The sequence below is a fragment of the Tenrec ecaudatus genome, chromosome 10, assembly GCF_050624435.1.
Source record: "Tenrec ecaudatus isolate mTenEca1 chromosome 10, mTenEca1.hap1, whole genome shotgun sequence".
In the NCBI taxonomy this organism is placed as follows: Eukaryota; Metazoa; Chordata; class Mammalia; order Afrosoricida; family Tenrecidae; genus Tenrec; species Tenrec ecaudatus.
Window position 1 is genome coordinate 93,612,697 of NC_134539.1, and position 26,958 is coordinate 93,639,654.

The 26,958-nt window shown below is 50.6% G+C and overlaps 1 protein-coding gene across 1 annotated transcript; it reads left to right on the plus strand.

The window, feature by feature from the left end:
- Positions 1-221: 221 nt before the first annotated feature.
- On the plus strand, positions 222-22,885 carry CDHR1 (cadherin related family member 1). Its single transcript, XM_075559160.1, has 17 exons — positions 222-276; positions 664-759; positions 1,683-1,828; positions 3,002-3,052; positions 4,193-4,282; positions 6,522-6,608; positions 7,985-8,101; positions 8,777-8,920; positions 10,315-10,393; positions 14,090-14,190; positions 16,017-16,220; positions 16,881-17,033; positions 18,881-19,045; positions 19,560-19,627; positions 20,310-20,538; positions 21,215-21,472; positions 22,352-22,885. The coding sequence occupies exons 1-17, from the start codon at positions 222-224 to the stop codon at positions 22,883-22,885; spliced, it is 2,577 nt and encodes an 858-aa protein (XP_075415275.1).
- The last annotated feature ends 4,073 nt before the right edge of the window (positions 22,886-26,958 follow it).

Sequence of the window (26,958 nt, forward strand, 5' to 3'; positions counted from 1 at the left end):
GCTCTCGCTGGTGCCCACTAATTGGTCTCTCCAGGCAGGCGGCGGGAGCGCTCCGCCTGCACATCAGAGCCTCGTCATCCGATTAGCACCGGCCCCTCCCCGCGCCCCCGCCCCCTAACTGGCAGGGGGGCGCTCTCCGTGGTCCTGGTCCGGGGCATGCTCGGTGCTCCCGAGGCAGCCCGGGCGGCAGTGAGCCGCGACAGACAACCGCCAGCAGGGACATGAGGCGCGGCCCGTGGGCTGCCCTGGCCCTCGGGCTGCTGTGCTTCGGCTTGGGTGAGTGAGGGACCTCGGGGCAGGGCGCCCCGGGCCGGGGGCGGGGGGTGTGCCCTTCCAAAGTGGGATTTCCACTTCCACAGGGAGTGGGTGCTCCGGGAGCGCCTCCCCAATGCTGGTGCCCTGGGACTGGGTCACCGCTGCCTCTCCAGCCAGGGCGTGGGGGTGGGTAAGGGATGCTGCGTGGGGGGCTGGTCCAAAACCCGCCTCCCGGCCTGTTGGAAGTGGGGAGTTCAGCCCCCGTGCGACTTTTCTGGCGCCAGATCCTTGTCTATGAACTGAACTGGGCAGTAGTGGAGGGCCGGGGGTGGTGGGTGTTTGACCCCGCGCTGCGCGGGCCGGGGAGGTGGTCCTCTGGTGTCAGGGCGTCCTGTGTTCTCTTCCAAGCCCAGGCCAACTTCGCCCCCAGTTTCTTCGACAACGGGGTGGGCAGCACCCACGGAAACATGGCTCTGTTCAGCCTCCCAGAGGACACCCCTGTAGGTCAGTAGCCCTGGCACCCACCTCGCCTCTCCCCCACCCCCACCTCCCACTCCCCACCCCCAATGCCATGGGTCTCCCCAAGAGGCAACCCTCATTCCCTTGGATGCAGGGACTCTTTGGAGCCTGTGGGTGTCTGGCAGCTGCACTCCCGCGGGGCGCCTTGTTTACATGTTCAATTCCCAGGCTGGAAAGGAGGTCACCCTGGCTGCCCTGGCGACCTAAACCGACGGAGCGCTGGAGCTCCGGGCAGCAGTCTTGCCTCCAACCCTCTGTGTGAGCCGGAGCAAAGGCATACATCTTCCAGAGCCGCCTTACGTCTGACGTCTTGGGCTCTAAAATGACCCAGGAAATAGTGTGGATTCCATTGGGATTTGCAGAGAGATAGGAAGAGGAGAGATTTGCAGCCCCTCACGCTCCTTCTAGTGGAGATTAGGATCTGGGGTGGGGGTGGAGGGGTGGAGGGGAGAGGATTTGAGGAGGAAAGAGGTGCCTGGTTCAGAACCCTCTCCCTCCCCGCCCCCAAGAGGGGCCCTGGCTGCTCCTTTCTGCTGCTAATTCCTTCACCTACCTGAGATGGCCCTGGGAGCCCTCAACCTTGGCTCTTGGGGCTGGAGTCCATCAGGCCAAAGAGAAAAAAAGGCACTGGAATGAGGCCCTCAGACTGGAACCTCTTCTGCAATCTGCATTCGGGATGACACTCTGGGCAGGGTCTGAGCGGGCATCTCTGACAGCAGCATCTCCCTGACAAATCTAAGGCACCCCAAGGAGGGTGGTACACAGCCCTGCAGTCAGGGCTCCCACTGCACGGTGGAAACGGAACTCGGTATTCTCTGTGTAGACGCTCAAATCCTTGGCCCCAGGCACCGGAACTTGTAGGTATATGGGGTCCGGGGTCTAGGTCTCTCCATTCTGTGCCCTTCCAGGTTCTCACGTGTACACGTTGAACGGTACCGACCCGGAGGGACACCCCGTGTCTTACCACATCAGCTTTGACCCCAGCACACGAAGTGTCTTTTCCGTCGACTCCAAATGTGGAAACATCACCTTGGTGGAAGAGCTGGACCGGGAGGTATGGGGCGGGGCAGGGAGGCCAGGGGAGCCGCCTCTGCCTTGCACATAGAACCCTCCCTGTAAGTGGTCGGTCGGGCCAAGGGCTACACAGGAGGCATTTTGTGTAGAGGGTAAGGAGGGCAGCAGAGGCAGATCCCTCCTTCACCGGGGTCTCTAAGCTGCTTCCTCGGAGATCAGAGGAGTCTTAGCTTTCCAAATGAGCAGTGGGACTCCTATAAGAGCAGCTGCCAGTCCAGCTAAAGTGTTCCCTCCTCAACGCCACGGCCATCGAGTTAAATTCCTACCTAATGGAGAGTTTCTGAGAGATTGCAGATCTTTTCCGGAAGAGACACCTTCATCTCTCTTCACACTAATTTTTATAGCATGTTCAGTGTGAAGGTGTTTGCAGGTCACCCCTAGAAATAACACCATGATTTATGTTTGGACCTGACCTGTAACACACAGCACCAGAGCTACAAGGAGGGGATCCCAGGGCAGGTCGGAGTGTGGCAGAAGCTCTGCCTCCCGAGCCCATCTGAGCCTATGGGTGACAGAGACCTGGGCTCTGGGTCCTTTTTGTGGTCCCATAGGAGGCCCTTGGATCTAGCTGGTCACACACTGGAATGCCACTGTGGACCTGCAGCGACTCTAGCATGCTGAAGGGGGCCACCACACCAGGCCAGGGTGGGCAGAGGCAAGGGCAGGGCCTAGAGTGGGTTGAGAGGAGGGTCCCAGCAGAAGAGGCTGTCTCTGTGCTGTTAACACCTCCCTCCTGGCGCCTATGGGGTCCACATGAACACTCCATATCCCCCACTCAGACCCGCCATGTCCCAAGAGCATGTGTGGTCTCAACTGCAGTGTTGGGCCTTTGCAGAACTGGGGGGAGGGGGGATGGAGAAAAAAGAAAAGCTGAAGGGAAGAGGAAATCATCTTCCTGGATCCTTGGTACCCCAGGGTTAGCTCTTTTAACACTTCAGCATTTTCTATCAGACTTCAGAAAGCCCTCTGGGATTACCGGAGCCTCAGCGAGGAGGGAGCTGGCAGCTTTCGGCAGGGCCTGGCAGCTGTTATCACCCAGCTCTGAGCCTTCTGGGATGGGCAGGTGCAGTGGAGCGGAGAGAACGCTGTCCATACCTTGGGGTCTCTGTGGGATGTCAGGGCTCTGGACACTCACTTGTCCTTGTGCTTCCAGAGGGAGGATGAGATCGAAGCCATTATCAGCATCTCTGATGGTCTGAATCAGGTGAGTACAGACCTGACCAGCCTCTTGGGCAGAGCAGGGCAAGGGGGAGGGGCTCCCTGGCAAAGCACTGCCAGGACCTAACAAAATCTGCCCCAAAGAGCTCACATGAGGGGGCTACAGAAAAGCCAGGAGGAAAAGGGAGGCAGGGAAGGGGGAGACCAATACCTGTCTGCTGGGCTCCTGATGAGTCTGACCTGCCTTTGTTAGATCTTCTCAACCTGCTCTCCCACCTACTTCTAATCTGGCTCGGGGCTCTGGGCAGTCATTCACTGGAGCTAAGCCCTTGGGTGCCCAGCTCTCTCCTTCTTTCCTTTCTCTCACCAAGCACCACTCACCCCCCTGCCCTCCTCAGGACTTTACTGGATAGATACAACATCCCCCCACCCCCCCCCAAGCCCCCACTGCCTCCTATCTGCTCCACCTCAACCTACCTCCACTGGCTGCCAGAACCAACAAGGTGGGCAGGCATCTGGCTGCTTGCTCTCAGGCTCTGTAAGTGCCGAACCTCAGAGTGAAACCCACGCTCCAATCTGGTTTCCCATGTGACGCCTGTCTTCCACACACTCACTATTACCCACTCTGCCATTCTACTTTATGCTGATTTATTTGCATGCCTGAGCTCACATTTCTCTGTGCAGTTCTTTACTCTACCTTCCTCGAAACCCTCTCCATATTGTTCCCTTGCTTCCAGGAACTCCCAGCAGGTTGATTCTCTGGTCCTGCCCTTGATCCTTGATCACTCTTGGCTGGAGTGAATACCCCTTCCCAGCCTCTGAACACAGCCTCCCCAACTGGACACTCAGATTTCCAGGAATGGATTTGTCTAGATCATAGCATCCATGTTGGTCCAGGGGCTATGTCCTGAAGACTCTGCCCACAGAGCTTGACATAGGGCGATTGATACCCTATCACTCCGATGACATTGCTACTATCCTTCTGCCTGTGTGTCTTGGCCTTTCTCCCATCCATGATGACCACCGCAAAACCCACTCCAGAATAGTCTGAGAGAACACAGTGTTTAGTGTGTACGGAGTAGAAGAAGGGCAGGCAGAGGGTATGGGAAGAGACAAGTATCTGGGAGCATTAGTGGCCCCTGAGGGTTTCACTATTTCAAACCATGTTCCCTTGGCCCCTTCTCAGGTGGCAGAAAAAGTTGTGATCTTGGTGACTGATGCCAATGATGAGGCGCCCAAGTTCATCCATGAGCCATATGTCATCCTGGTTCCCGAGGTGAGTGAAGCCCATGGATTCCCCCCAGCTCGTGGCATGAGCAACCCAGGATGGCGTGGGTTCACCCCACGGTCATTACCCTCTCAGAGAGACTCTCCCCTCCAGGTCACCCCCTGTCCCCTACTCCCCAGCTGTCATCACCTCTGTCACATAATCATGGCCGTTTTAGGGAAAGTCTACTTGCTATTTCCATTATAGTAGTAACACATGTTTATTACAGGAAACTGAGGCGCAAGGTAGAAAAATGTTTTCTTAAACCCCCTTCTCAATTTCTCCTACTTAAGACAAAAGTCTTAAATTTTGGCATATCTCCTTATGGTCCTTTTTGCCAGTGATAGGATTTCCTTTTCTATTTGTCTTACACAGACGTGACTATATTAAGTGTATGTTTTTTTCCAGTCCTGTAGCTCAATTCATATACAATAAGTATCTTTTCTTCAGAAGTGTAAAGTTGAAGTAGCTTTCATTTTAATGGTCTCAATCAAAGAAGCATCCTGTCGTTGACTGAGTCGTTCCTGTTTGTGTCAGTGTTTGGCTTGTTAGACCTCTTTTGTCCTGGGGACAAAGTGCTTATGTGGTGGGCTGCTAACCAAGAAGGTGAAAGATGTGCCTGGGGACAATTTTCGCTGTGGAAACTAGAGCAGCTCTACTCTGGTCACTAGAAATTGGAATCTACTCAATGGCCACCAGTCTGCTTGTTTTTATTTTATTTATTTTATTTTTGCTAATATAAGCAAGTCTTAAATTCTAAGCATCCCTTTCCCCCTCAAATTAGCATTACCTCTTTAAGACATAGTCCAGGATTAGAAAACAAATTTTTAATCATTTTATTGGGGGCTCTTACAGCTCTTATCACAATCCCTACAGGATTAGAAATTCATGGATCAAAAACATGAACGCTGATAAGGTATCGCCAAACAAACCACCTTCCATAGCAGCTCTGGTCTTACATCCCAAACCCACACTGAGGATTCTCCAATCTCTAAATAGTTACTAATCCCATGGAACAGAGCTATTTCTGACCCACTCTAACTTGTGTGGACACGATTCCTGATGAAGTGATAATTTCCATGTTTCTTGGCTATTTATCTCTTGAGAATTGTCTTTCCTATTTAAAACCCCTTTTCTATTTGCAGTCTTGTGTTTTTGCTTCCCCTTTCTACTTGAGACGACCCATCCAGTTATTGCCCATCAATTTTGTTCCTCCTTTTTAATTCCCTGTTCCCCCAATCTCCTTTGTGTGGCCCCTTATAAACTCTAATCTACGAGCAATTCGATCTTAGGATGAGGCCCTGCTAGACCCTGGCCCTCGTGAAGTGACTCCTGAAGATACGGGTGCTATAGCAAAGTGTGGTGAAAATATCAGATGGCTCTGGCTTTCAGAAAGAATAGCTTCCAGGGTCTCAAAGTCTTTTCTTAACACAAGCTGCCATCGAAGTGAGGTGTTAGTTAAATCCACATTGGAAAAAGCACACCAGCCAGTGGAGTCCAAGGATTATTAAAAATAAAATCCAAAATCAGAGAAGAGAACTGTATTAGAGTTTAAATTCTGTCACCCATTTTGTAGACAGCTATGGACGACAGTGAAAACCCCAAATCCATTTACAGAGCCCCCACATGGACTGTCAGCTGAATTCCCTCAGTCCGTTGGCCAAAGATGTGGACAGTCTTATCCCCAGACACAGTGCATTGAAAATGGATTATTTTAGATATTAATTAGGTTAAAATTTAACATTTTGCCATTTGTTTTCCCTTTTGACCCATTTTTAAGTAGTTCTAGGCTTTATAATTTTCTGATAAATTTTGGATTGAAGTTTTTATGTGTTTTATTCTATTGTTGAATTTTTGTCTTTGTGTAATGATTTTATTGATATGAAACTCAGGATAAGTAAATATAGAGAGGCAGCAATTAGCTGAATAATTTCTTAGGGTTATGACAGGGGAGGTCGGGTGGATGGGAAGCTAATATTAATGGGTATAAGAATAAATAAACTATCCTAAAATTAATTGTGGTGATGAATGTACAAACCTCTTTAATATATTTAAACCATTGAATTAAATGCCTATACAACTGTTTTGTTTTAAAGAAGAACCTCCTAGGCTAAGCACTACCTTTCCCTTCTAATTCTCCCTTCATCCCATGACGCCCATCCTTCCATGACCCCTTAGCACTCCCAGCATGCCCTGAGCTTCCTCTTATTGCTTCTGGCTGATCCTCCCTATCTCCGGGACTCTTCAGGACACACCTGCCGGGAGCAGCATCTTTAAGGTCCATGCGGTGGACAGGGACACGGGCTCTGGAGGAAGTGTCAGCTACTTCCTGCAGGTAAGATGGGTCACACAGGATATACCCAGAGGCCGCAGGCAGGAGAAGATTCAAGGCAGCCCCCTCCTGCTTTGCCAAGGCCTTCAGATCACCATTATGCTGTTGGTTCCAGATTTTCAGAGAGGACTGATGGGACCCCTTAGAGGTTGTCCCAAACACAGGGGTAAGGCAGACTGGTGGGGGTGTGACAAGGGCCTGGGCTGGCTGTCCTGGACCGGCTCATTTGGGATGTCTGGGAATTGCTCTTCTCCTCTCCTCTCTCCAGCATCTCAGATGCTAGCTAGATCCTTTACACCCATGTGGGTGCACAAAACCTGCCTGGGCCTAAAATGCTCAAGAAGAAGAAGAAGCGTAGAAAGGGGAATTCTTGGAAAGAGCTAGAGTTCCAAACCACCCCACCCTCATAAGGCGGAGCCTCTTCTCCGCACCATTGGCCAGTCCTGCCTCCCGGGAACCAGGGCCATGATTCCCGTAGTCTCACCCTTTTCTTAGGATCTAGCGTCCTGCACGCACAGATTGCAGCGCAGTAGGTTGCTGAAAACAAGGCCATGGGAGAACTCCCTTTGGAATTGTGAGTTCTGCAGAGGTCCTTTCAGGGGCTGCTCCTGTGACGGCTCTCATTTTGTGTCTTTTCCTGGTTTGATTTCCTCCTGGGCAGAAGGGAAATCACAAAAGCGCCTGCTGTCGGGGTTGCTGTGGGGATCGCATAGGCACAAAGCACTGGGCTACAGTGACTCCCCTAGCTGGAGGGGCCTCCCTAAGCCCCCCCAACCCCACTCAACCTCCCCTGGGGTCTCCTCGTCTGCCTTCCTCAGACCTCTTGACCCACCCCATGGATGCTGGCTGCCTAGAATAACTCAAAAGCACTTCTAAGTGCGGTTTGAAGGCTCCGAAGTTTCTCTGTCACTCTGGCTCTCAGCCCCCATCAGCCCAACTTAGAACCATCAGCCCAGCTTAGAATCCTCTGCTGACTTGCACATATTTTCATCACCAGGAGTTTCCAGATTGGAGCTGAGCCCAATTGTTTTTCAGATGAGGGAAAAACCGAAGCCCTGCTGGAGGGAGCCGGTCCTGATTGGGGGTGGAGGTGGTGGTTGTTAGGTGCCATCGAGTTGGTTCCGACCCATAGGGACCTTATGGACCAAAGAGGAAACACTGCTTGGTCCTGCGGCAGCCTTGCGATTACTCGTATGCTGCAGCCAGGGTGTCCACCGTCTCCCAGAGGACCTGCCTCTTCCCTACTGGGTGGAGGAGTCACAGGGAAATCCCCGAACCCCTTGGAAGGAGAGCCGAGGGGTCAGAAAGGCTTAGGACCCGCAGGCCCGGAAGGACCTCTCTTGGGTAAGCAGACACTCAGCCTGGCGTCGTCCTTGCAGAACTCACATGCCACCGCGTTCGCCATGGACCGCCACAGCGGCGTGCTGCGCCTGCGGGCAGGGACCACTCTGGATTACGAGAAGGCCCGCGCCCACTTTGTCACCGTGGTGGCCAAGGTAACAGAGGGGCGGATGGGGAGGAACCCAGTCTTGCCTGTGTCTTTGTCCCTGGAAACTGCCCTTGGATGGTTCTAGATGTCTGGGCACAGTTTGGAGAGCAGCAGATGCGGCAGGATTGGGGGTGGGGGTGGGGAATCAGGGCTAGGACTACCACCATAAAGATTGGGCGCTTACCCTGCAGCGATGGATCCGTCAATAACCGCTCCGTGAAGAACAGGGGTGGGAAAAACTGGGTTTTGTTAGGAAGCTACTTCTGGAACATACTTCCCACAACTTGACCCGTGGGTGCTCAGATTATGCGCATTTCCCATCTTATATTTATGGTGACTCCTTCTAACAAGACTAATTGCAATTTACTCGTAAGTGGGATATAATTACCGTGAGCCTCCAGCTGGCAACTCCTTATCAATCATACAGAATGACCAAGAAAGCTTCAGGGGATCAATTTCCCTCCCCGCAGGGTTCCGATAGCAATGACCATTCTGAATCCTCACTGACTGCTTGGAAATGGCCAAAGCAGGAGGTAGCAAATGACTGACAGGATGACCACCGTCCCACTCACCAGTGTAGCGGGATCACAGCTAATGGACAGCTGGCACCACATTCTAGCCCCCATGTCAGGCTCTGGAGTTCAGCCCGTCTTAGGCCGCCCTGTTGCTCTGGCTTTCCCAGGACGGTGGGGGGAGGCTCCGAGGGGCCAATGTCGTGTTCTCAGCCACCACCACCATCACAGTCCAAGTGGAGGACATCCAAGACACAGCCCCTGTCTTCGTGGGCACCCCCTACTATGGCTACGTGTACGAGGACACTCTTCCGGTAGGTGGCTGCGCCGCTCCATCCAGTGTCTTCGCAGATGTCACCTGCCCTGCCTTTATGTGTCCCGGGGTCCTGGGGACCCTGCTTACTCATGCTGACTGGGCTCCGCTTCCGATTCTAGAAGATACACACTGGTGTCTGAAGCAGGTGCTAGTGTGAAGACTGGGCCAGCCTGTCGCTGTGGTCCAGATGTGTCACAGCCCAGCAGCCAGTGTGGACCCCAGAGGTGCTGAGGGAGGGAAGGCGGGCTGACAGAAAGCAGAGAGGCTCGGGTTCGGTGGACAGCTTTCAGGCACTTCAAGTTCATGGAAAGCTGTGGCCACATGAGGCTGAGGTTCCTGGGTGCCTCCCAGTCCCCAGCCTACAAGGCCGTTCAGGTAAGCCATTCCACAGTGAGGGAAGGCAGCCTTTGCCTGGAAGGTGGGCTGGTGGGCTGGCCCTGGTGCATCCAGCTCAGGCTGCTCATTCTTTGAGATAGGTCTCGCCTCTCTGCTCCCAGGCACCCTTGGCAGACCCTGCTCCCGAGTATGTCTTAGGGGGAAATCCCGTGCCCTTCCCCAACTACACTGAACATTGCCAAGGGCAGGGAGTGACAGGAGCCACTCACCCTCAGGCCATGCCCAGACCTGGAGAGGTTGCTCTACAGCCCTCTCGGTGGGCTTGAACCTCACCCCCAACTTTCCCTTATCCTTTCCCACTACAGGCTTTGTAGAACAGGGAAAGGCAATGACTCAGGCCCCTCCACGGTGCAGGCATTCCTGAAGGCACACCCTTTCCAGAAGCTAGCCAGCCAGTGTGGAGACAGACCAGGAAAAGAAATGCTGGGCTATCATGGGAGGAGGCCACTGGCAGACTGGCAAGGCTAAGATGGGGAAGAGCATCTTGGGGTGCGGGGGGAAGGACTGGCTTCCTGGAAGAAGAACAGCACTCAGTGGCCAGAAGTAGCCCTGCACCATGGTACCTGTCCCAAACCCTTTAAACAGCTCCCCAAGCCCCACAAGATCACATCCTAATAATTCCCACGCTTTACATTTGAGGACCTCTGCGATTTGGCCCCACGATGCCCTGCCTCACCACCCTTTCCATAGACTTCTAGAGTGGGATGGAGGCTGCAGATGAGGTAGGGACATCAAGAGTGGCATGTAGGAGAAGCAAGAGTGAGTGTGGTGTGTGGGGGCAGAGGCTGAAGCCCTCGCTGAGCATCCCATGAGCCCAACCAGCGCGGAGCAAGGCAGTGGCAACAGCCACGGCAGAAGGCCCCTCCAGCCTGGCACTTCCAGCTGAGTGGGCAGCACACATTCCCATTGCCACACTCTGTCCAGCAATGGGGCCCTCCCCAGCATCACCCTGCCCAGCTTCACCCACCAACCTCAGCAGCTGTTCTTCCTCCCCAGGGCTCGGAGGTGCTGAGAGTGGTGGCCACGGACGGAGATCGCGGCAAACCCAACAACGTTCTCTACAGCCTCGTGAATGGTGGGTCAGGTGGCTTGGGCTGCTGCTCTGCCTCTGGGTGACCAGAGGGAGGGCCCAGCCTCTCCGCGCCCCAGTTCCCTGTTTGTAGAATCTGGAGTGTAGGGTAAGGAGAGGTAGGCTGTGCCCTTCCTGGAGGTTGTGGACATTCCAGGGTGTGTGCCTCTTAAGTCCTTGACATTGAGTCTAGAGTTAGGGAGGGCTGCGTGGGGCCCAGAATGAATCAGGGGGAGCTGATACACATCCCCTCTCACTGTGAACATATAAGTATTGATGAGAATGGGTGGCAACATTGCTTACACTTTAAATGACTGTATTTTCTCTTTTTAAGAACAAAGTCAGCAGGTAGCTGAATTAAAAGAATGCAGTAGCGGCTGGACACCTACCTAGTCCAAGTCCTATATATAGATGAGAAAACTGAGGATCAGAAAATCTAAATGTGCATCCTAAATTCCAAACACTGGGTTTGAACCCAAGTCTGCTAACTTCAAAGCGTATACTGTTTCTACAACTGAGCAAGTTAGCCTAGCTGGGCACACACGGGGCCCAATCCCCCACCCACCCCCCCCACACACACATTTGTGTGCTTCACCCAGAGCCCCCACCTACTTGACACCTCGTGGTGCCCACTTGCCCTCCAACAGCTCACACTGGAACAAACTCACCAGCTTTTCAGGCCCCTTTCCCTGGGAACATGGACCCTAAATGCCTCCCCATCCCACCTGATTGCAAAACTTCATATAATTCAAATCATCTACTCCATTCAGTCTCCTCCCCTGCCACTTCTCTCTTCTCATTTCTTGCCCTCTGCTGGCTCTTTCCATCTCTCCAGCTCCAGTTTTCCACCCCCTTTCCCCGCCGCCCCGTGATTGTTGTTTTTGCGTCAACTGAGCTGAGCCATGAGTTTTCAGTGGCTTGATGTTTATGATGAAATCATCCCCTGTGAGGAGCTCTCGGTGAGGACCTGCTCACACTGAAAGGGAGATTCCTCAGGGATGTAGTTTGCTGATAGATCGATACATGGATAGATAGATAGATAGATAGATAGATAGATAGATAGATAGATAGATAGATAGATAGATAGATATTCTAGCAAAGCTCTTCTGCTCTTTGCTGGGTCAGAACTCCATACCTGACTCATCAATGGGTCTCCAGGCCTTTGGACTTGAAGCAGCAACCTGCCTTATTGACTGCTGATCCTGGGAGTCATTCGCCTCTGAATCAGCAGCCGTTCATCCTTGGATTCATTTCCCTCCTTCAGCAAGCAGTCTGTCTTCTGGCCTTTCAATCGTGGGTTCATCAATCTCTATTACTACCCGAGTTCAGAGAAACCTCCAGTGTGCCACCTGACCCACAGACTTGGAACTTGCCAGCCTCTGCAACTGTGTGAGCTTTTTCTTTGACATGATCTCTCTCTCTCTCTCTCTCTCTCTCTCTCTCTCTCTCTCTCTCTCTCTCTCTCTCTCTCTCTCTCTCTCTCTCCACACACTATCTATTTATCATCTGTCTCTCTATGTATCTGTCTGTTGTTAAGTGCTGTTGAGTTGTTTCCGACCCATAGCACCCCGATGCACAACAAAACAAAACGCCAGTTGACCTTGTGCTAGCCTCACAATTGTTTCGATGCCTGAGCCCCTTGATACAGCCACTGTGTCAATCCATCTCACTGAAGATGCTCCTCTTTTGTACTACCCTCTACCAAGCACAATGTCTTTCTCCATAGACTGGGCTCTACTGACCAAAATATGTAACATGAAATGTTGTTACACTTGCGTCTGGGCAACACTCTGGGCTTATTTCTTCCAGCACATCTAGGTTTGTACTTTTAGCACTTTGTGGGACTTTCAGCATTCTTCTGCAGCGCCAAAATTCAAATCCATCGGTTCTTCTTCCGTCTTCCTTATTCAATGTCCAACTTTCACATGCAAATGAGGCAAAGGAAAACACCCCGGCCTGGGTCAGGTGCACCCTAGTCCTCAAAGTAACACTGCAACCTCTATCTGATCTGTTCCGGTCGGTTGGCCCAGTACCTACCCAGAAAGATGTTTCCCTGTGTTTTATTGACTCTGCGGTTTATAACAAACAAGTGACCGTGAGAAGAGCAGGATTTCCAGAACACTTCCTTGTGCTCACGCAGAACTTGCACATGAATCAAGAGGCACTTGTGTGAATGGAACAAAGGCATGTGGCATGGTTTCAAATCAGGAAGGGTGTGTGACAGGGTTGCAAGTCTCACCATGCTTATTCAGTTTTTATGATGAGCGGAGGAGCAGGAAAGCTGGCTCGGGTGAAGAAGAATATGGCATCGGGATTGGAGGAAGGTTTATTTACAACCTGCAATCTACAGAGGACACAATCTTGTTTGTTGAAAGTGAGGAGACTTTGAAACGCTTGCTTCTGAAGATCAAGGATCGCAGCCTTCAGTGTGGATTATGACTCAAGGTAAAAAGGACTCAAATCTTCACAACTGGACCAGCTGTAACATCATGTGAAATGGAGAAAAGGTTGAAATTGTCAAGGATTTTGTCTTGTTTGGATCATGGAAGCAGCAGTCAAGAGATCAAAAGATATAGTACAGAAGATAAATCTGCTGCATAAGTCCTCTTTAGAGTATTGAGAAGCAAGAACGTTACTTTAAGGACTAAGGTATGACTCACCCAAGCCATGATATTCTCCATTGCCTTATGTGCATGTAAAATTTGACACCAAAATCGGAAGACGGAAGAAGAATCGATGTATTTGAATTATGGTGTCCAGAGAAACGTATTGAACATACCACAGAGTGCTAAAGGACAAACTGATATGTGTTGAAAGGAATATGGCCAGAGTGCTTCATAGAGGCAAGGTTGGCAACACTTTGTATTTCACGATTTGGACATGTTGTCAGGAGAGACCAGTCTCTGGAGAGGGATACCATACTTGTTAAAGTAGATCAAACCAAACCAGATTCACTGTCATCAAGCCAATGCTGACACATAGCGACCCTGTAGGAAAGGGTAGAACTGCCCTTATGAGTTTCTGAGGTGGGAAGTGTTCATGAAAGTTGAAAGCCCACTCTTTTTCCCTCAGAGCAGCTGGTGCTTTCGAACTTCCAAGCTTGTGGATCCACATAAGCCCTATGCCACCAAGGTTCTTTTATTGAATAAACCTATAGCACAAGACCCCTTTAAAGTGTTGAAAAACAAGGATGTGACTTTGAAGAATAGCATGCCCCTGACCCCAGCCATGGTATATTCAATCGCCGCATAAGGAAGACCAAAGAAGAACCAACATATATATATATATAATTCTAATTTCATAATATATATGTAATTCCATATATGTGTAATTCCATATACATATGTTTCTGTGAGTTGAAATTTACTTGATGGCAGTGAGTTGGTTTGGTTTCAGAGAACCCAGACTAAGATTGTTCCACACACACCACCACCACCACCACCACCCCCCGCATGAATAAGATAAAGCAGTATGAAATCGGGAAGCTAGATAGAAGCCAGTTCAAGATGCACTTACTATGTAAGCTCAGTTACTTAACCTCTCCATTTCCATATTGGCAAAGCGTGAGTAATAATATTGTACGAAACAGAGGAAAATTGAATAGGATGCTTATACATGGAGAACAGGTAGCACCTGCACAGCTCCCTTCCGCCGCCCTGTGGCCATATGCAGAACTGCAAGTGCCTATCTGCTTTGTGACAGGGAGCGAAGGAGCCTTTGAAATTAATGAGACATCTGGAGTCATCTTGGTCACACAGAGCCCTGCCCAGCTCCGGAAAGAAGTGTATGAGCTGCACATACAGGTACCTGCCTGCCCCCTGGCTTGTCCCTCTCACCCTTACACCAAACATTGGGCGGCGGGGGATGGGTCAGGGGAGAGGGCATCAAGTGATGGAGTGAAGAGCCATGATCCCACGGAGAAAACGTTGGCTTCCAGGCTGGGGCTGTTCTTGAAGCAGGACTGATTTCATGGGCATGCACCCTCTACCCTAGAAGGCACCAAGCTGGGCCAACTGGTCTGCGGTCACCGTCTTGATCATCTTAATTTTTGAACAAGGGGCTCCTTATTTCCAGGCGTTGGACCTTACAGACTATTTAGCTAGCCCTTCTCAAAAGCAATAAAGAAACATTGACAGGTTTTGAGGAGGATTAGAATCACAGGGGAGAAAGTTCACTCTGGCTGCTGACCAGGCCTCGGAGTTCCCAGGACCCACTCTGGGGAACAGTGGTTTAGTGTCTGCAGGAAGCCCCAGCTTGTCCGCCATACCAGCTCCCCGGTGAGCCTGGCACCTTTAAAAGCCTAGCATTTGAGAACTAGTGACACAGAGTGGGCTGTGCAGGGAGCTGGCTGAAGGCTACAGGGCATGCCTTTGATCCAAAGGACATCTCCAGAGGACCGAAGGGGTGAGGGCAGGTGGACTATCAGAAACAGACCAGTTGATACCTATTAAGGAGGCAGATTCCAGAGAACATGAAATTGGCTGCTGGTGAGATCTAGGAGACGGTGGAGGGAGCTGTGGTGGAATTTGCTATTGGGAACACCAGCGGTGAGTTTAGTGGTGAGGCATGCCAGCAGAAAGGTCCAAACTTTTGTGTATCCGTTTGTAACTTTGTGGAGATACATGGGTCACAGGTGGGGTTGAGGTCCACCAAAGGATGGCTTTGAGGAGAGAGAAGCAGTTGGCACAGCACACAACTTTTGGGGGACATCAGAGCCTGAGGGGAAGGATAAGCAAGTGAACGAGGTCAGAGGTCAAGGAGAATCTGAAGGGAGCAGAGTCACCGTGGTTAAGAGACTAGAGCCCTTGAGAAAGCAGAGGAGGAGAGGATATTGATGCAAGGTCAATGTTCTCTGTCACATTGAGGATGCTGGTTAAACCAAGTGGGGCATTGGAAGTAGGAGTGGTAATTGTAGGTTCTGAGAAGGGAGAGTGTTGTGGTGCTTTGGGGTCCACGGTGGGCCCTGTGGATGAGGTGTGCTTATAAAATAGGAGAAAGGGGGCCCTTTACGAAATACTTGAGATCATTTTCAGGTGATCCTCATGGAGGAGGTACATACCAAGCCTCAGCCCTGGCTGCACAAATTTAGCAACTTAAGAACACATACATGTATCATCTCCCTCTTTTATTTGCTTTTTAAATTATTTTTGGATGTGTGGCTCAGGGGTCCAGGCTCAGCTTGGCTGTTTCAGGGTCTTTCAGGTAACTGTGATCAAATTGTTAGACAGGCCTTGGGTCTCGCTCGAAGGTTTAGCTAGGGAAGGGTTAACTTCTGAGTTCACATGAGTGTTGGCAAGACTCGGTTCTTTGTGGTTTGTTGACCTCACAGCTGCGGTTTTAGTTCCTGGCGAGCAGTTGGCTAGCTGTTACCCTGGGTTCCTTGCCAGTGGTCAGCTAGAGGTCACAATCAATTCCTTGCTGCCTGGGCTGTCCAATCAATGACAGTAAGGGCAAGATTCTCCTAGCAAGATGGAAATTGCAATCTCACAGCCTGCTCATCACCTTCACCATATTCTATTGATTAGAAATAAATTACGGGGTTTGCCTGCACTTCTGGAGAGGGGACTACACAAGGTACAAATATCAGGAGTCTGTGTGCTACACAACCATAGCCTCTGTTCTCACCCAGGTAACTGAGATCAGCCCTACAGGGCAGCCGCCTGCCCACTCCACGGTCCCAGTCACCATCAGGATTGTGGACCTCAACAACCACCCCCCAACATTCTACGGAGAGAATGGGCCCCAGAACAGATTTGAGTTGTCTGTATTTGAGCATCCACCCCAGGGAGAGATCCTACGAGGCCTCAAGATCACTGTCAATGATTCAGACCAGGTACGTAGTCCTGCCCACCCACAGATGGCCGGGGGCCCCAGAATGACCTAACTCTGCCTCAGCCTTCACTTTGGCGAGTAACAGTAATGAGAGAAGCAAGAGGGTGTTCTCAAGAGGGCCAGGTGGGGGAGCAGCTAATCAAAGACACGTTGCTTAGTTTAAAGGCATTCACAATCGATGAGAAACGAAACAGGGGGAAGTGGGACACACAAGGTTACATTGTGGGGATCACAATCAATATCATGAAACAAACTGTGTATGCACTGTGAAGTGGAAAACTGATCTGCCCTGTAAACCTTTGGGCTAATTCACAATAAATAAGTAAGCTTACTCTATCCAACAACAACAAAAGAAAGAAATAAGAACATCTCTGTATTGGACCCACAAAACTAGTGTGTGAGTGTGCCCAGCCAAACACAGCACATTATTATATGTTTATTATTTTGCTTATTAGCATTACTGGCTGGGTAGGGAGTGGACAACCTTGAACACCTTCATAATTGGCTAGGAATCTAGACCCTCTCATCTACAGAAGGGGCAATGATGCTCATCTCCTAAGTTTAAGGTTGTAGGAAGGCTCCTGGCTGGCTTAGCACAAATACATCATGAATTCATGATCTCACTCATCTTCCCTGTTTCTCTCTCCAAACTCTTGTGCAGGGAGCCAATGCCAAATTTAACTTGCGGCTGGTGGGACCTGGGGGCATCTTCCGAGTAGTACCTCAGACAGTCCTGAATGAAGCCCAAGTCACCGTCATTGTGGAGAACTCGGCCGCCATTGACTTTGAAAAGTCCAACGCGTTAACCTTCAAGGTTAGTGGAGCTGGGTGCTGCCTTTCCTGAGACCCAGCAGCTCCTCCCAGTGGCTGGCTTCATTCTTGAGGGGTCCCTCCGACTCCAGTCCCCTCCTGGTCCTATTCCTGCACCTCTCTCTTCTGCTGTGCCCAACTTGGGGAGCACGATGAGGACGGGGAAGGTAAAAGGGGGCTAGACTGAGCCTCACTGAGATCCTGAGCTTCTAACCAGTCGCATTCCCTAGGAACACATGGGTGTGCAGGCAAGGTTTCAAAGGAGAGGGGTTGTCAATCCTGTAACCATGGTCACGGGTTAAGGGCGAGAAAGGACTGGCTCATCAAGATGGACGTTTTCTAATATGCCTTTCACATCGGACATCCACGCTGATGAAAACTTTAGCAGAAGGAGGGAGAATAGTTCTGTGTGTTGTTTGTGATTGTTTAAAAGCATAACTGTGTGTAAATAATGCATGCTATTCTAAAATGTAAAAGCAACGAAGGAATGCCCAAAACAAAAACAAATCCATTGGTATCTATTCCAACTCCCGAGACCCTATAGATGTCTGACAAAGGGTCAAAGCCAGCCAACTTTAGGGAAACAGATGGTTGCATCATTCTCCCTTGGCACTGCTGGGGTTCAAACTGCTGACCTCTCGGGGAGCAGCTGCACATTGAACGACTGTGCCCCCAAGGCTTCTGATATAGTGATAGTCAACTGAAATGCTTACTGACATTATGCACGTTGTTACAATGACTTTTAATTATAGACACATATGCCAGCATCGTGCTTACACGTGAAAATGCTCATGGAAGCACCCTGCGTGTGGAACAATGGCCTGCGATCACCATGTGATTGAGCAGCGTTCCCAGAAATGTACCCAGTGAAATTGGATAAAAAGAAAATAAGAGGTGCAAACATTAGAAAGGAGATAAAAGCACCATTATTTGTCGTTGATGTGATTGTTTGCTTAGAAAACCTAAGAGAAAAAAAAAGGAAACCTAAGAGAAATGATTGAAAAGCTGTTAGACACATGACAAAATTGCTAACACGACTGATCAGAGAGTTAATACACAACATACAATAATTGTCACACATACACAAAGTAGAGCAGTGAGAAAACATAATGGATTAAAGGATTCTCTCTTAGAATAATAATCAAAGGAGTAACTTGTTATCAATTACCAATGCCAAGAAATAGCTATTAATCTAAATGACAAAGAATGTAAAATTTCACCAAAGGATATAAAGAAGGGGGAAAATGTGCAAGAATAACCTTGTTAAAATAAAAAAAACTCCCTCTCCTTGGATTAACAAAGAATTGAATGCCTCCCCGATGAAATCTTAGTGAGGCTTTGGTGGAGGGAGCTGAAGGGGTCATGGGAAAGTGTATTGTGTGTTGTGTGTGTGGAGAAGTAAGTGGTGAGAATGGAGTCAGAACTTCTCAGGAAATGAAACCAGAGACGATGGGGAAGGGACTTACTCTCACAGATGTGGTATTATGAAGCATAATAATTTTAAAATCGGGACCGAGAAAGACTCAAGAAATAGGGTCAGATACAAATTTGTGCCTGAGAATTGGTGCCTGGGGTACTGAGTGGCTTTGAAACCTCATTGCATGCCAGTGGAGCAAATGAGGTCTTTATCCACATGTGGCGCAGGAGAAACTGACGGTTACCAGAAGCGCTGCCGTGTCATGCAGGTGATGGCAGACATGGCTGGTCTGCAGCTGAGAGTGAGAGACTAGCATTGAGGGGCTGGCCAGCTCTGGGACACAGGTGTTGGGATTGGACTTGGATGGGGGGTGGGGGCGGGGTTACCTCAAGGGCATTGCACCCAGACTGCTCCCGGCTTGCTGTCTTTCTCAGCTCCTGGCCATTGAGGTGAACACTCCAGAGAAGTTCAGCTCCACGGCCGATGTGGTGATCCAGCTCCTAGACACGAATGACAATGTCCCCAAGTTCACCTCCAACTACTACATTGCCAGGATCCCTGAAAATGCTCCAGGGAGCTCCCACGTGGTGGCTGTCACGGTGGGTTGAGAGCTGTTTCAGGGATTGGGGACAGAGGTGGATGTCCACTGCAGGGCAGGATAGATCCAGTGTGACCTTGCAAAGTCAGACAAACTTTGATTTAAATGGGGGGGACAAAAAACCACCTAAATTAGCTGTGTTCTTAAACACATTGCTCACCCTCTCTCAGCCTTGGCTTCTTAATCTGTAGGATGGGCTGCGAGCACCGGGCAGGACTATAGCAAGAACATATGTGCGAACTCCCCGCATGGGGAAAGGGACCACAAAGCCTTCTTTCCCCATTGACAAAGAAGGACCATATCTTTCAAGGTCTAAATGTTTTTATCTTTCCCAAGACTTAAGCAACCTTCTCGGTGCAATCTAAGAGTCATAGAACAGGCTTCCAGATCAGCTGTCCCCAAGTTGGGCCCCCCAACGTCCCTTTGTTTTGTAGGGGAAAGCAGCCCTGACACCCATAGGTGCCACTGCGCCCAGACAAAGGGACCAGTGTCACTGGGAGCTTTCTCTCTTTCAGGCTGTGGATCCAGATACAGGCCCCTGGGGCAAAGTCAAATACTCTATCTCTGGGACCGGGGCTGAACTGTAAGTAGAGCCAGAAGTTAGAACAGCCACCTGGGCTAGGGGGTCGGGAATCTGATGGGGGAGAGACTCTGAGTGAAAGGCAGGAGGAAGCTATCAGGGACCAGAGCCTGGGTCAGGAAAGCGAGCACAGGGGGGAGGAGTGGAGGGGACAGTCTTGGCGGAACTGTGAGCACACTTAGGGAGGTGTTGGCAAGTAGGAGAGAAATAGGATCCCCAGCAGCAGCAGCAGCATTGGACCAGAGCCCCAGGCAAGGAAGCAAGCAGTGCTGGGGGGAGGGCAGGCTATGGTGAGAACAGAAGGGCTGCAGGTGGAGCGACTGAGCTCATTATTGATGAGTAGGAGAGAAAGACAGACAGACAGAGAGAGAGAGAGGAGCTGGGTAGAAACTTGGAGATGCTGCATGACGCCTATTGCTGCTTCCCAGAGGAAGCTCACTAATGCAGGTCCATGTGAGTGTGTGTGTGTGTGTGTGTGTGTGTGTAAAGGGTTCATTTGTGAGCATGTGTGACATCCAGTGTGTGTTAGGTGTGGACATATAGGCATGTGTACAAATGTGTACATGTATGTGTACATGTATGTATACATATAGGCATGTGTCCGTATATGCATGTGCACGCATGTGAGGTGTGTGTGTGCACTACACACACAGGCCTGTGTGTTCTGTGCATCTGCGGCTGACAGGTTCCTGATAAACCCCTCCACGGGGATCATCTACACCCAGCCCTGGGCCAGCCTGGATGCTGAGGGCACGGCTAGGTACAACTTCTACGTGAAGGCGGAGGACGCGGAGGGCAGGTCCAGCCTGGCTGAGGTCTTCATCAAGCTGCTGGATGTCAATGACCACTACCCCCAGTTTGGACAAAGCATTCAGGAGAAGACCATGGTGCTGGGGACCCCACTCCAAATTGAGGTGAGCTTTCTTTGGTTACAGATGATCTTTCCCTGAAAATTTCCATGAGGAATTGTGGCTCCTAAATTAAATATATGCACTTCTGTAAATATTTAGGTACATCAGCATAGATCTATTTACATATCGATGTATTTATTTACATCTATATGATGCCTATCATGTGCAAGGAATTGTAAGGTACTTTATAGAAGTACTATATACTTTATACTCGGCCTAGAATGAACCTGTGAGGCGGAGGATTTTATTGCCACTTCACAAATAAAAACATCGAGAGCAGACGGTTTTCTGTGCTCAGGTCCTTTCATCGACATGCTGCCTGGCTGCTTGCCTGCCTCCAAAGCCAATCCTTTGTCCCTTCCTTTTATTGTTTCCCAAGTGGGAATAGCATAAACAGTGACACTGGACCAGCTGGCCTTTGGATTCCAACGGCCTGTTCTCTCTTTACATCTTTGGACACTGACATTGGTTTGGAGAAGCTCTAACAATATCTACTGTTTAATTGAACAAAACCTACTCCCCAGACATGCTCAGAAGATAGCCAGGGGTAACTGCACAAGTCTAGACCCATGACTCAGAGAAGGGCCCACAGCCAACCCCCGAGAAGTTGCTGCCTTAGCCAAGACATGCAAGGTGGGGTCCTCAAAACCCGGCGTCACCTCCCTCCCTCTGCATGCAGGCCACAGACCAGGATGCAGAAGAGCCCAACAACTTGGTGGACTATTCCATCACCCACGCAGAGCCGGCCAACGTGTTTGATATCGATGCACACACCGGAGAGATCCGTCTGAAGAACTCCATCCGCTCCCTGGATGCCCTGCACAACCTCACATCCGGTGGGGAGCGCACATGGTCCCTTGAGGTACAGGCCAAGGACCGTGGCTCTCCTTCGTTCAGTACCACAGCCCTGCTCAGGATTGACATCACAGACACTGAGGTGAATGGAGAACCAGAGGGGGGTGGAAGGCAGGTCGTGGGGCTGGAGGGCCAACCTACAACATTCTGCACCAGGGCCCGAGCTAGACTTCCTACAGAATACCCTCCATGCCTGAAGGCACCTTTGGAGACACAGGCTTAGGAATCAGAGGCTCTGGGTTGGGATTCTGGTGTTCTCAACAGTATAACTTTGGGCTTTGCTAAACTGCCACGTCCTTTCCCATAAAATGGGAATTATGCTGCCTCCTTCACATGGAGGTGGACAGAAAGAAGTGAAATCTTTGTACCTAGTTCTCAGTGCAGTATGTAGCAGAAAGACATCACATAAAGGGTTGGGAAGACAGGCTGCCCATACTCGAAGTTAAACAAGATCTCTTAGCGCACACGCAGTTGATGTTGTTGACGGTTACCCCCAAGGTTTGAGGTTCAAGTCTACCCAGAGATACCTCAGAAGAAAAGACTCCTTGATCTACATCTGAAAGCTAGCCACCGAACACTCTGGGGCCTAGTCCTCCGCTGACACAGAAGGGGTTGCCTGCTTCATAGCAATGCCTTAAGTCGTCTCTTCATCTTACAAGAACAGTGCTCAGCTACAGCGGTGTTCTGAATCTGAATGTGGCTGTCGGCCGGCCGTGATCATCGGTCTGTGCGTCTGTCTGCTGTATTCTCTGTGGGCATTCCTGCGGTACTGCATGTAGCAGGCCCCCTCTGGGTACTGTTTTCAAGAGCTCAGTTCATAGTGCTCCTGGGATTCTCAGAGAGGCGTCTGGCCTCAGGCACATTAGGAACCACTATGTTTAGAGAAGTTCACGGCCTGGGCTCTGTGCGTAGGGATTCCATGGGAACTCCTGAATGCAGGGGGCGCTGTTCTCTCTTCTAGACCCTGTCCCGGGACCCCATGGCCGCCTTCCTGTTGCAGACCAAGGACAACCCCATGAAGGCGGTGGGTGTGCTGGCCGGCATCATGGCTACTGTGGTGATCATAACGGTGCTCGTCTCCACGGCCACCTTTTGGCGCAACAAGAAGTCCAACAAGGTTCTGCCCGTCCGGCGTGTGCTTCGCCACCGGCCCGGCCCCGCCCCCCGTACTGTCCGCATCGAGTGGCTCAAGTTCAGGAGAGCAAAAGCTGCGGCCAAGTTTGTGCTCCAAGAGGATACTCCCAACGAGAACCGCAACAACAGACTGGGGGGCCCAATCCCCCCCATAGCTCCAGTCCCCCCACCGCCACCCAGAGTGGTGCCTACAGTGGGCACTGCCCCCTGGACTGTGCCTACCGTCTCTGGCTCACTGACCCCCCAGCAGCCCCAGTGCTCACCCAAACCAAAGGCCTTGGGAAGCTCTGCCCAGTCAGCTCTCGTCTCGGAGCTCAAGCAGAAGTTTGAGAAGAGCAGAGACAATGAGGCTTACTTCTAGAGGGTGTCCTGGGCCTCCTGCCCCCAGGTGACTGCCCTGCTGCTTGGACCATGATCCCCATCCTTTGCTCCTTAGGTCCCCCCCCCCCCCCCCCGCTCCTATCCCATCCAGTGCTGGAGCTCCACTGGGAGAGCCCTGACATCCCTTTTCTCTGACTGTCAGGCACAGTTTTCCAGTACATCCCCATTGCCCACCACGTTGACACTGCCACACGGCTCTCTCGCAGAGGCTGGGAACCAACTGTGTGTGTGTCTGCCCTCCCCGCCCTCAGCTCCTACTGGAGCCTCAGCGCCCTTGGCCGAGGAGCATAGTGTTAGCCATCTGGGATAAGGCCAATTAGAATCTGGATGTAAGAGGCTCCCGTGGCGAGCAGAGCAGGAAAGGGGCTCAGTCCTGGCTCAGGTTGGAGGATGGCGAACCCTAAGAATTGCAGAACAAATGTAGGGAGTGGCGGTGGGGGGAAAAGGGTGGGGGAGGAACGTGAAGCCCTGGGACTCCTGCCTAGGCATGCGGGGAAGATATAGTTGTTAGTGGGCCAGAGTCTAGGCCCCTGCTATGCCCAGTGTGACCAGGACCTGGAGAGTGACAGATAAGCCTTGTCAAGTGTGAGAGCCTGCGAGCCTGGCGAGGGCTGTCTCAGACCACAAAGTCCTACCTGGCGCTGTCTCCTGGAAGGAGCAGCAGGCTCCTCCCTGGTGAGGTGCCCTACCAGAGGTCCTTGAAGAGATAGCAAGGGCCTGCAGGTGGATGTCAGGACAGAGCTCTGTCTCCAGGTGTAACATTTGGAATGCCATTCAAATGCCCCACTCATCTTTGTTGTTGTTCCTCTGTAAAGTGAAGGAAGGAAGTCCCGACTGTCTCATACGTGTGCCTGGGAGGAACACATGATGGGGTGGGAGGGAATCATGTCTCTAACAAATGCGAAGCGGCACAAATATCGAATGTTCTCCGAAGGGCAGGCCTCTGGGATGCCGTTCTTCCAGAAAGTATTGGGAGCCGCTCCGAAACTCTGGTCAGCACCCACGAAAGGCTGGCAGGGCTGAGGCTAGGCTCTCCTGATCAGCCTCACCCCTACTCCTCTTACACGTCTCCCTGTTCACATTCCTGCCTTCCATCCCTCCTGTATCCCATGTCCCACCAGCCATGAGCCATGATCGAAGAGGACCAGCGCAGGCAGCCTTGGCCAGCACTAGCTTTCCTTTTGCTGAGCTGAGAATGATGGGTTTCCACGAGAAGAGTGATTTGATTGAAGCCCCCACAGGTCAGAATAGGACCTGCGAGCATTCGCTTCCTGACTCCTGGGCACTTTTCTCTAGTGAGACCGTCCATGCTCAGCTAATGGAGACCTCTCCAAGGAACGAGGATATGGAGGCTTCTGTGGTGGGTACAAAGACGCATAGCGCTAATTCAGGGGAACCTGTCATAATGCGATTTAGGTGTGTATCCAGAGAGAGACAGAGATAAGTAGAACTGTCCCGACATTGGGTCCTCTTAGTAAGAAGCCCTCTAGACTACGCCAGTGAACTTGAAAGAAATGTTGTGCACGTGTGGTTTTCTTGATTTTTAAATCTGTTTTCTGAGGTGTTATAAAAATGTGCCAGTGTACAGATCCTTGCTGGAGTTCTGCTGTTTCCTGACCCAGAGTCTTAAGTCAGAGGCAGGAGACCTGTCTGAACAAGCCGACCTATTCCAACCGGTGCTTTAGGACAGGGCGGCTTGGGATCATATGTGCCCTCCCCAGGGAACAGACCCCTTCTCACAACTTGCATGCGATCAAACTCTTTGGCAAATAGTAAATAAAATCTGTTAACTGCAGGCCCAAATCTCTTCACTCCTAGCGTGTTTATGGGAGCTAATGGGGCAGACCTTAACTCGAAGGTACCTTTCTTCCTGACACGGCCACACCCAGCCTGCTCCTGGAGCCTCGGAATGGGGCTCCAACCCCAACGCCCCATTTCAACTCTGAGAGCGGTGACAGCCCGGGAACATCTCTTACAGCAACGCACGGGCAGGGTTCCTCTACCTCAACGTGCCCATCATGGGCCGGGATTGAGCTATTCAGCCCTGCAAGGAGTTCAGGACTTCCTGTGAAGCAATGGATCTGGAGTTAAGGCTGAAGATCTGCTCCTAACCCAACCTGGGTAGGAATTGGGAGGGCTGCCTGGGCCCCGGGAGCCTGTGGAGTGGTGGGACTTTAGGGCTAGCACACTCAGGCCCCAGGAAGGGCTAGGCTCCAACATCAATACATTGGGCTAAGGCAGAACCAAGCTTGCAGATTAAACATGTGAGCAGCTTGTGTGTGTGTGTGTGTGTGTGTGTGTGTGTGTGTGTGTGTGTGTGTGTGTGAATGCATGAGTGGGTGGAGGGAATGCCAAGAAAACAGGATAAGGCACCATGGTAAAGGGGGGTTGGTCAAATATAAGAGACCGGCAGATGTGGATGGTGCAGGAAGAAAGCTCAGGTGAGGGCTGTGGGGAAAGGCCATGCCAAGTCCTTCCATGATAGGGAATAATGGGATGGCGTGGCTGCCGGCTTACTGCAGGACTGACCTGGTCCTCACCTAGGCACAATGTCAGTTAGACCTCTCTACAAAGAACTGGGGGGTGATGACTGGGATTGGCTCTCCCAAATCTGGACCCTAAAAGTGAAGCTGTAGACCACAAAATAGCAGATAAGATGCAAACAACATTAGAGTCTTAAGTTTCTCCTGTGGCTGAACTCAGATTTCCTACCCATGTCTTGGTGCCTGGGAGCTCAGAGTCTGAGTTCTGTTCTGTCACTGAAATGTGGCTTTGGGGAAAGGCCAAGCTTCTCTGGACGTCAGGTGCCTCATTAATACAGAGTGAACACAATGGTTTCTATAAAGGAAAGAGTTAGTGCCTCTAAAGCACCAAGCATGGGGCCTAGGACATGACCCAATTCATAGACAGTTGCCATTCTTATTTGTCAGGAGGGCACTTATTTATTTTTTTAAGTTGTTTGTTGAACAGTTTCGCAGATATACAAATCATATGCACTTCGAGAGTTCAATGGCATTTGTCAGAGCCCTACGACCATCACCACAGTCAATTCCAGGACACTCTTCTTCGCTGTACTCGCTCTTAGTCCCCCGCTTCCTGCCAGCCTCTCCTGTCATGTCCCTTTTAATCTATTGATCCTGTTGTTGTCTCTAAAGGCTTACCTGTATATGAGCCGGGTTTCACATACACGACATCGTACAAAATCAAGACCGAACGCAAACAAACTTCCCAACAATACTTACATAGGAAACAAAAGCCTCAATAGATAGCAAAGCAGAAAATGTTAAAAAAACAAAACAAAACTGGGTACCATGTGCAGACTAAGCCTCTGATGAATCTGCTCAGACTACAGACCAGAGATAGGAAAGGCCTTCTAACCAGAGTGCATGGCAGGATGGATTACTACACACGTTGTTAGGTCAAAATGTGACAGTTTGTCACTGCCTTCTCTCTCTCTTGACCCAATGTATCATTGCTCCAGGGTTTAGTGTTTTCTGATTTATAAACAGAAATATTAGATAAACTGGCTATGGCCCAAACACTAAAAGCCTATATATCCTGGAGGAGAGGGCCTTTCTTTCTTTTTTCTTTTTTAAGTGCAAATGCATGTTTATATTTTAGAAGAGCCAGAAGAAAAGGTGGGGTAGAAAGGGAAAACTGATCGCAAGGATCTACGAGCTCCCAATAAAATGGTTTTAAAAAGAAAATATAACACTGCTTGACATGGCTGGAGAAAAGAAAGTTTGCAGCACAGAGCTCAGGTTTCTGCTGGGTGAATGCAGACAAGCTACATTCTACAGCATTATTGCTGAAATTTTAAAAAATCATTTTATTGAGAGCTAACACAACTCTTATCACAATCCCTACATGCATACATTGTGTCAAGCACATTTGTACATTTGTTGCCATCATCATTCTCAAAACATCTTCTTTCTACTTGAGCCCTTGATATCAGCTCCTCATTTTATCCCCTACATCCCCTACCCTTACTCCCTCATGAACCCTCAATAATTTATAAATTATTATTATTTTGCCATATCTTATACTGTCTGA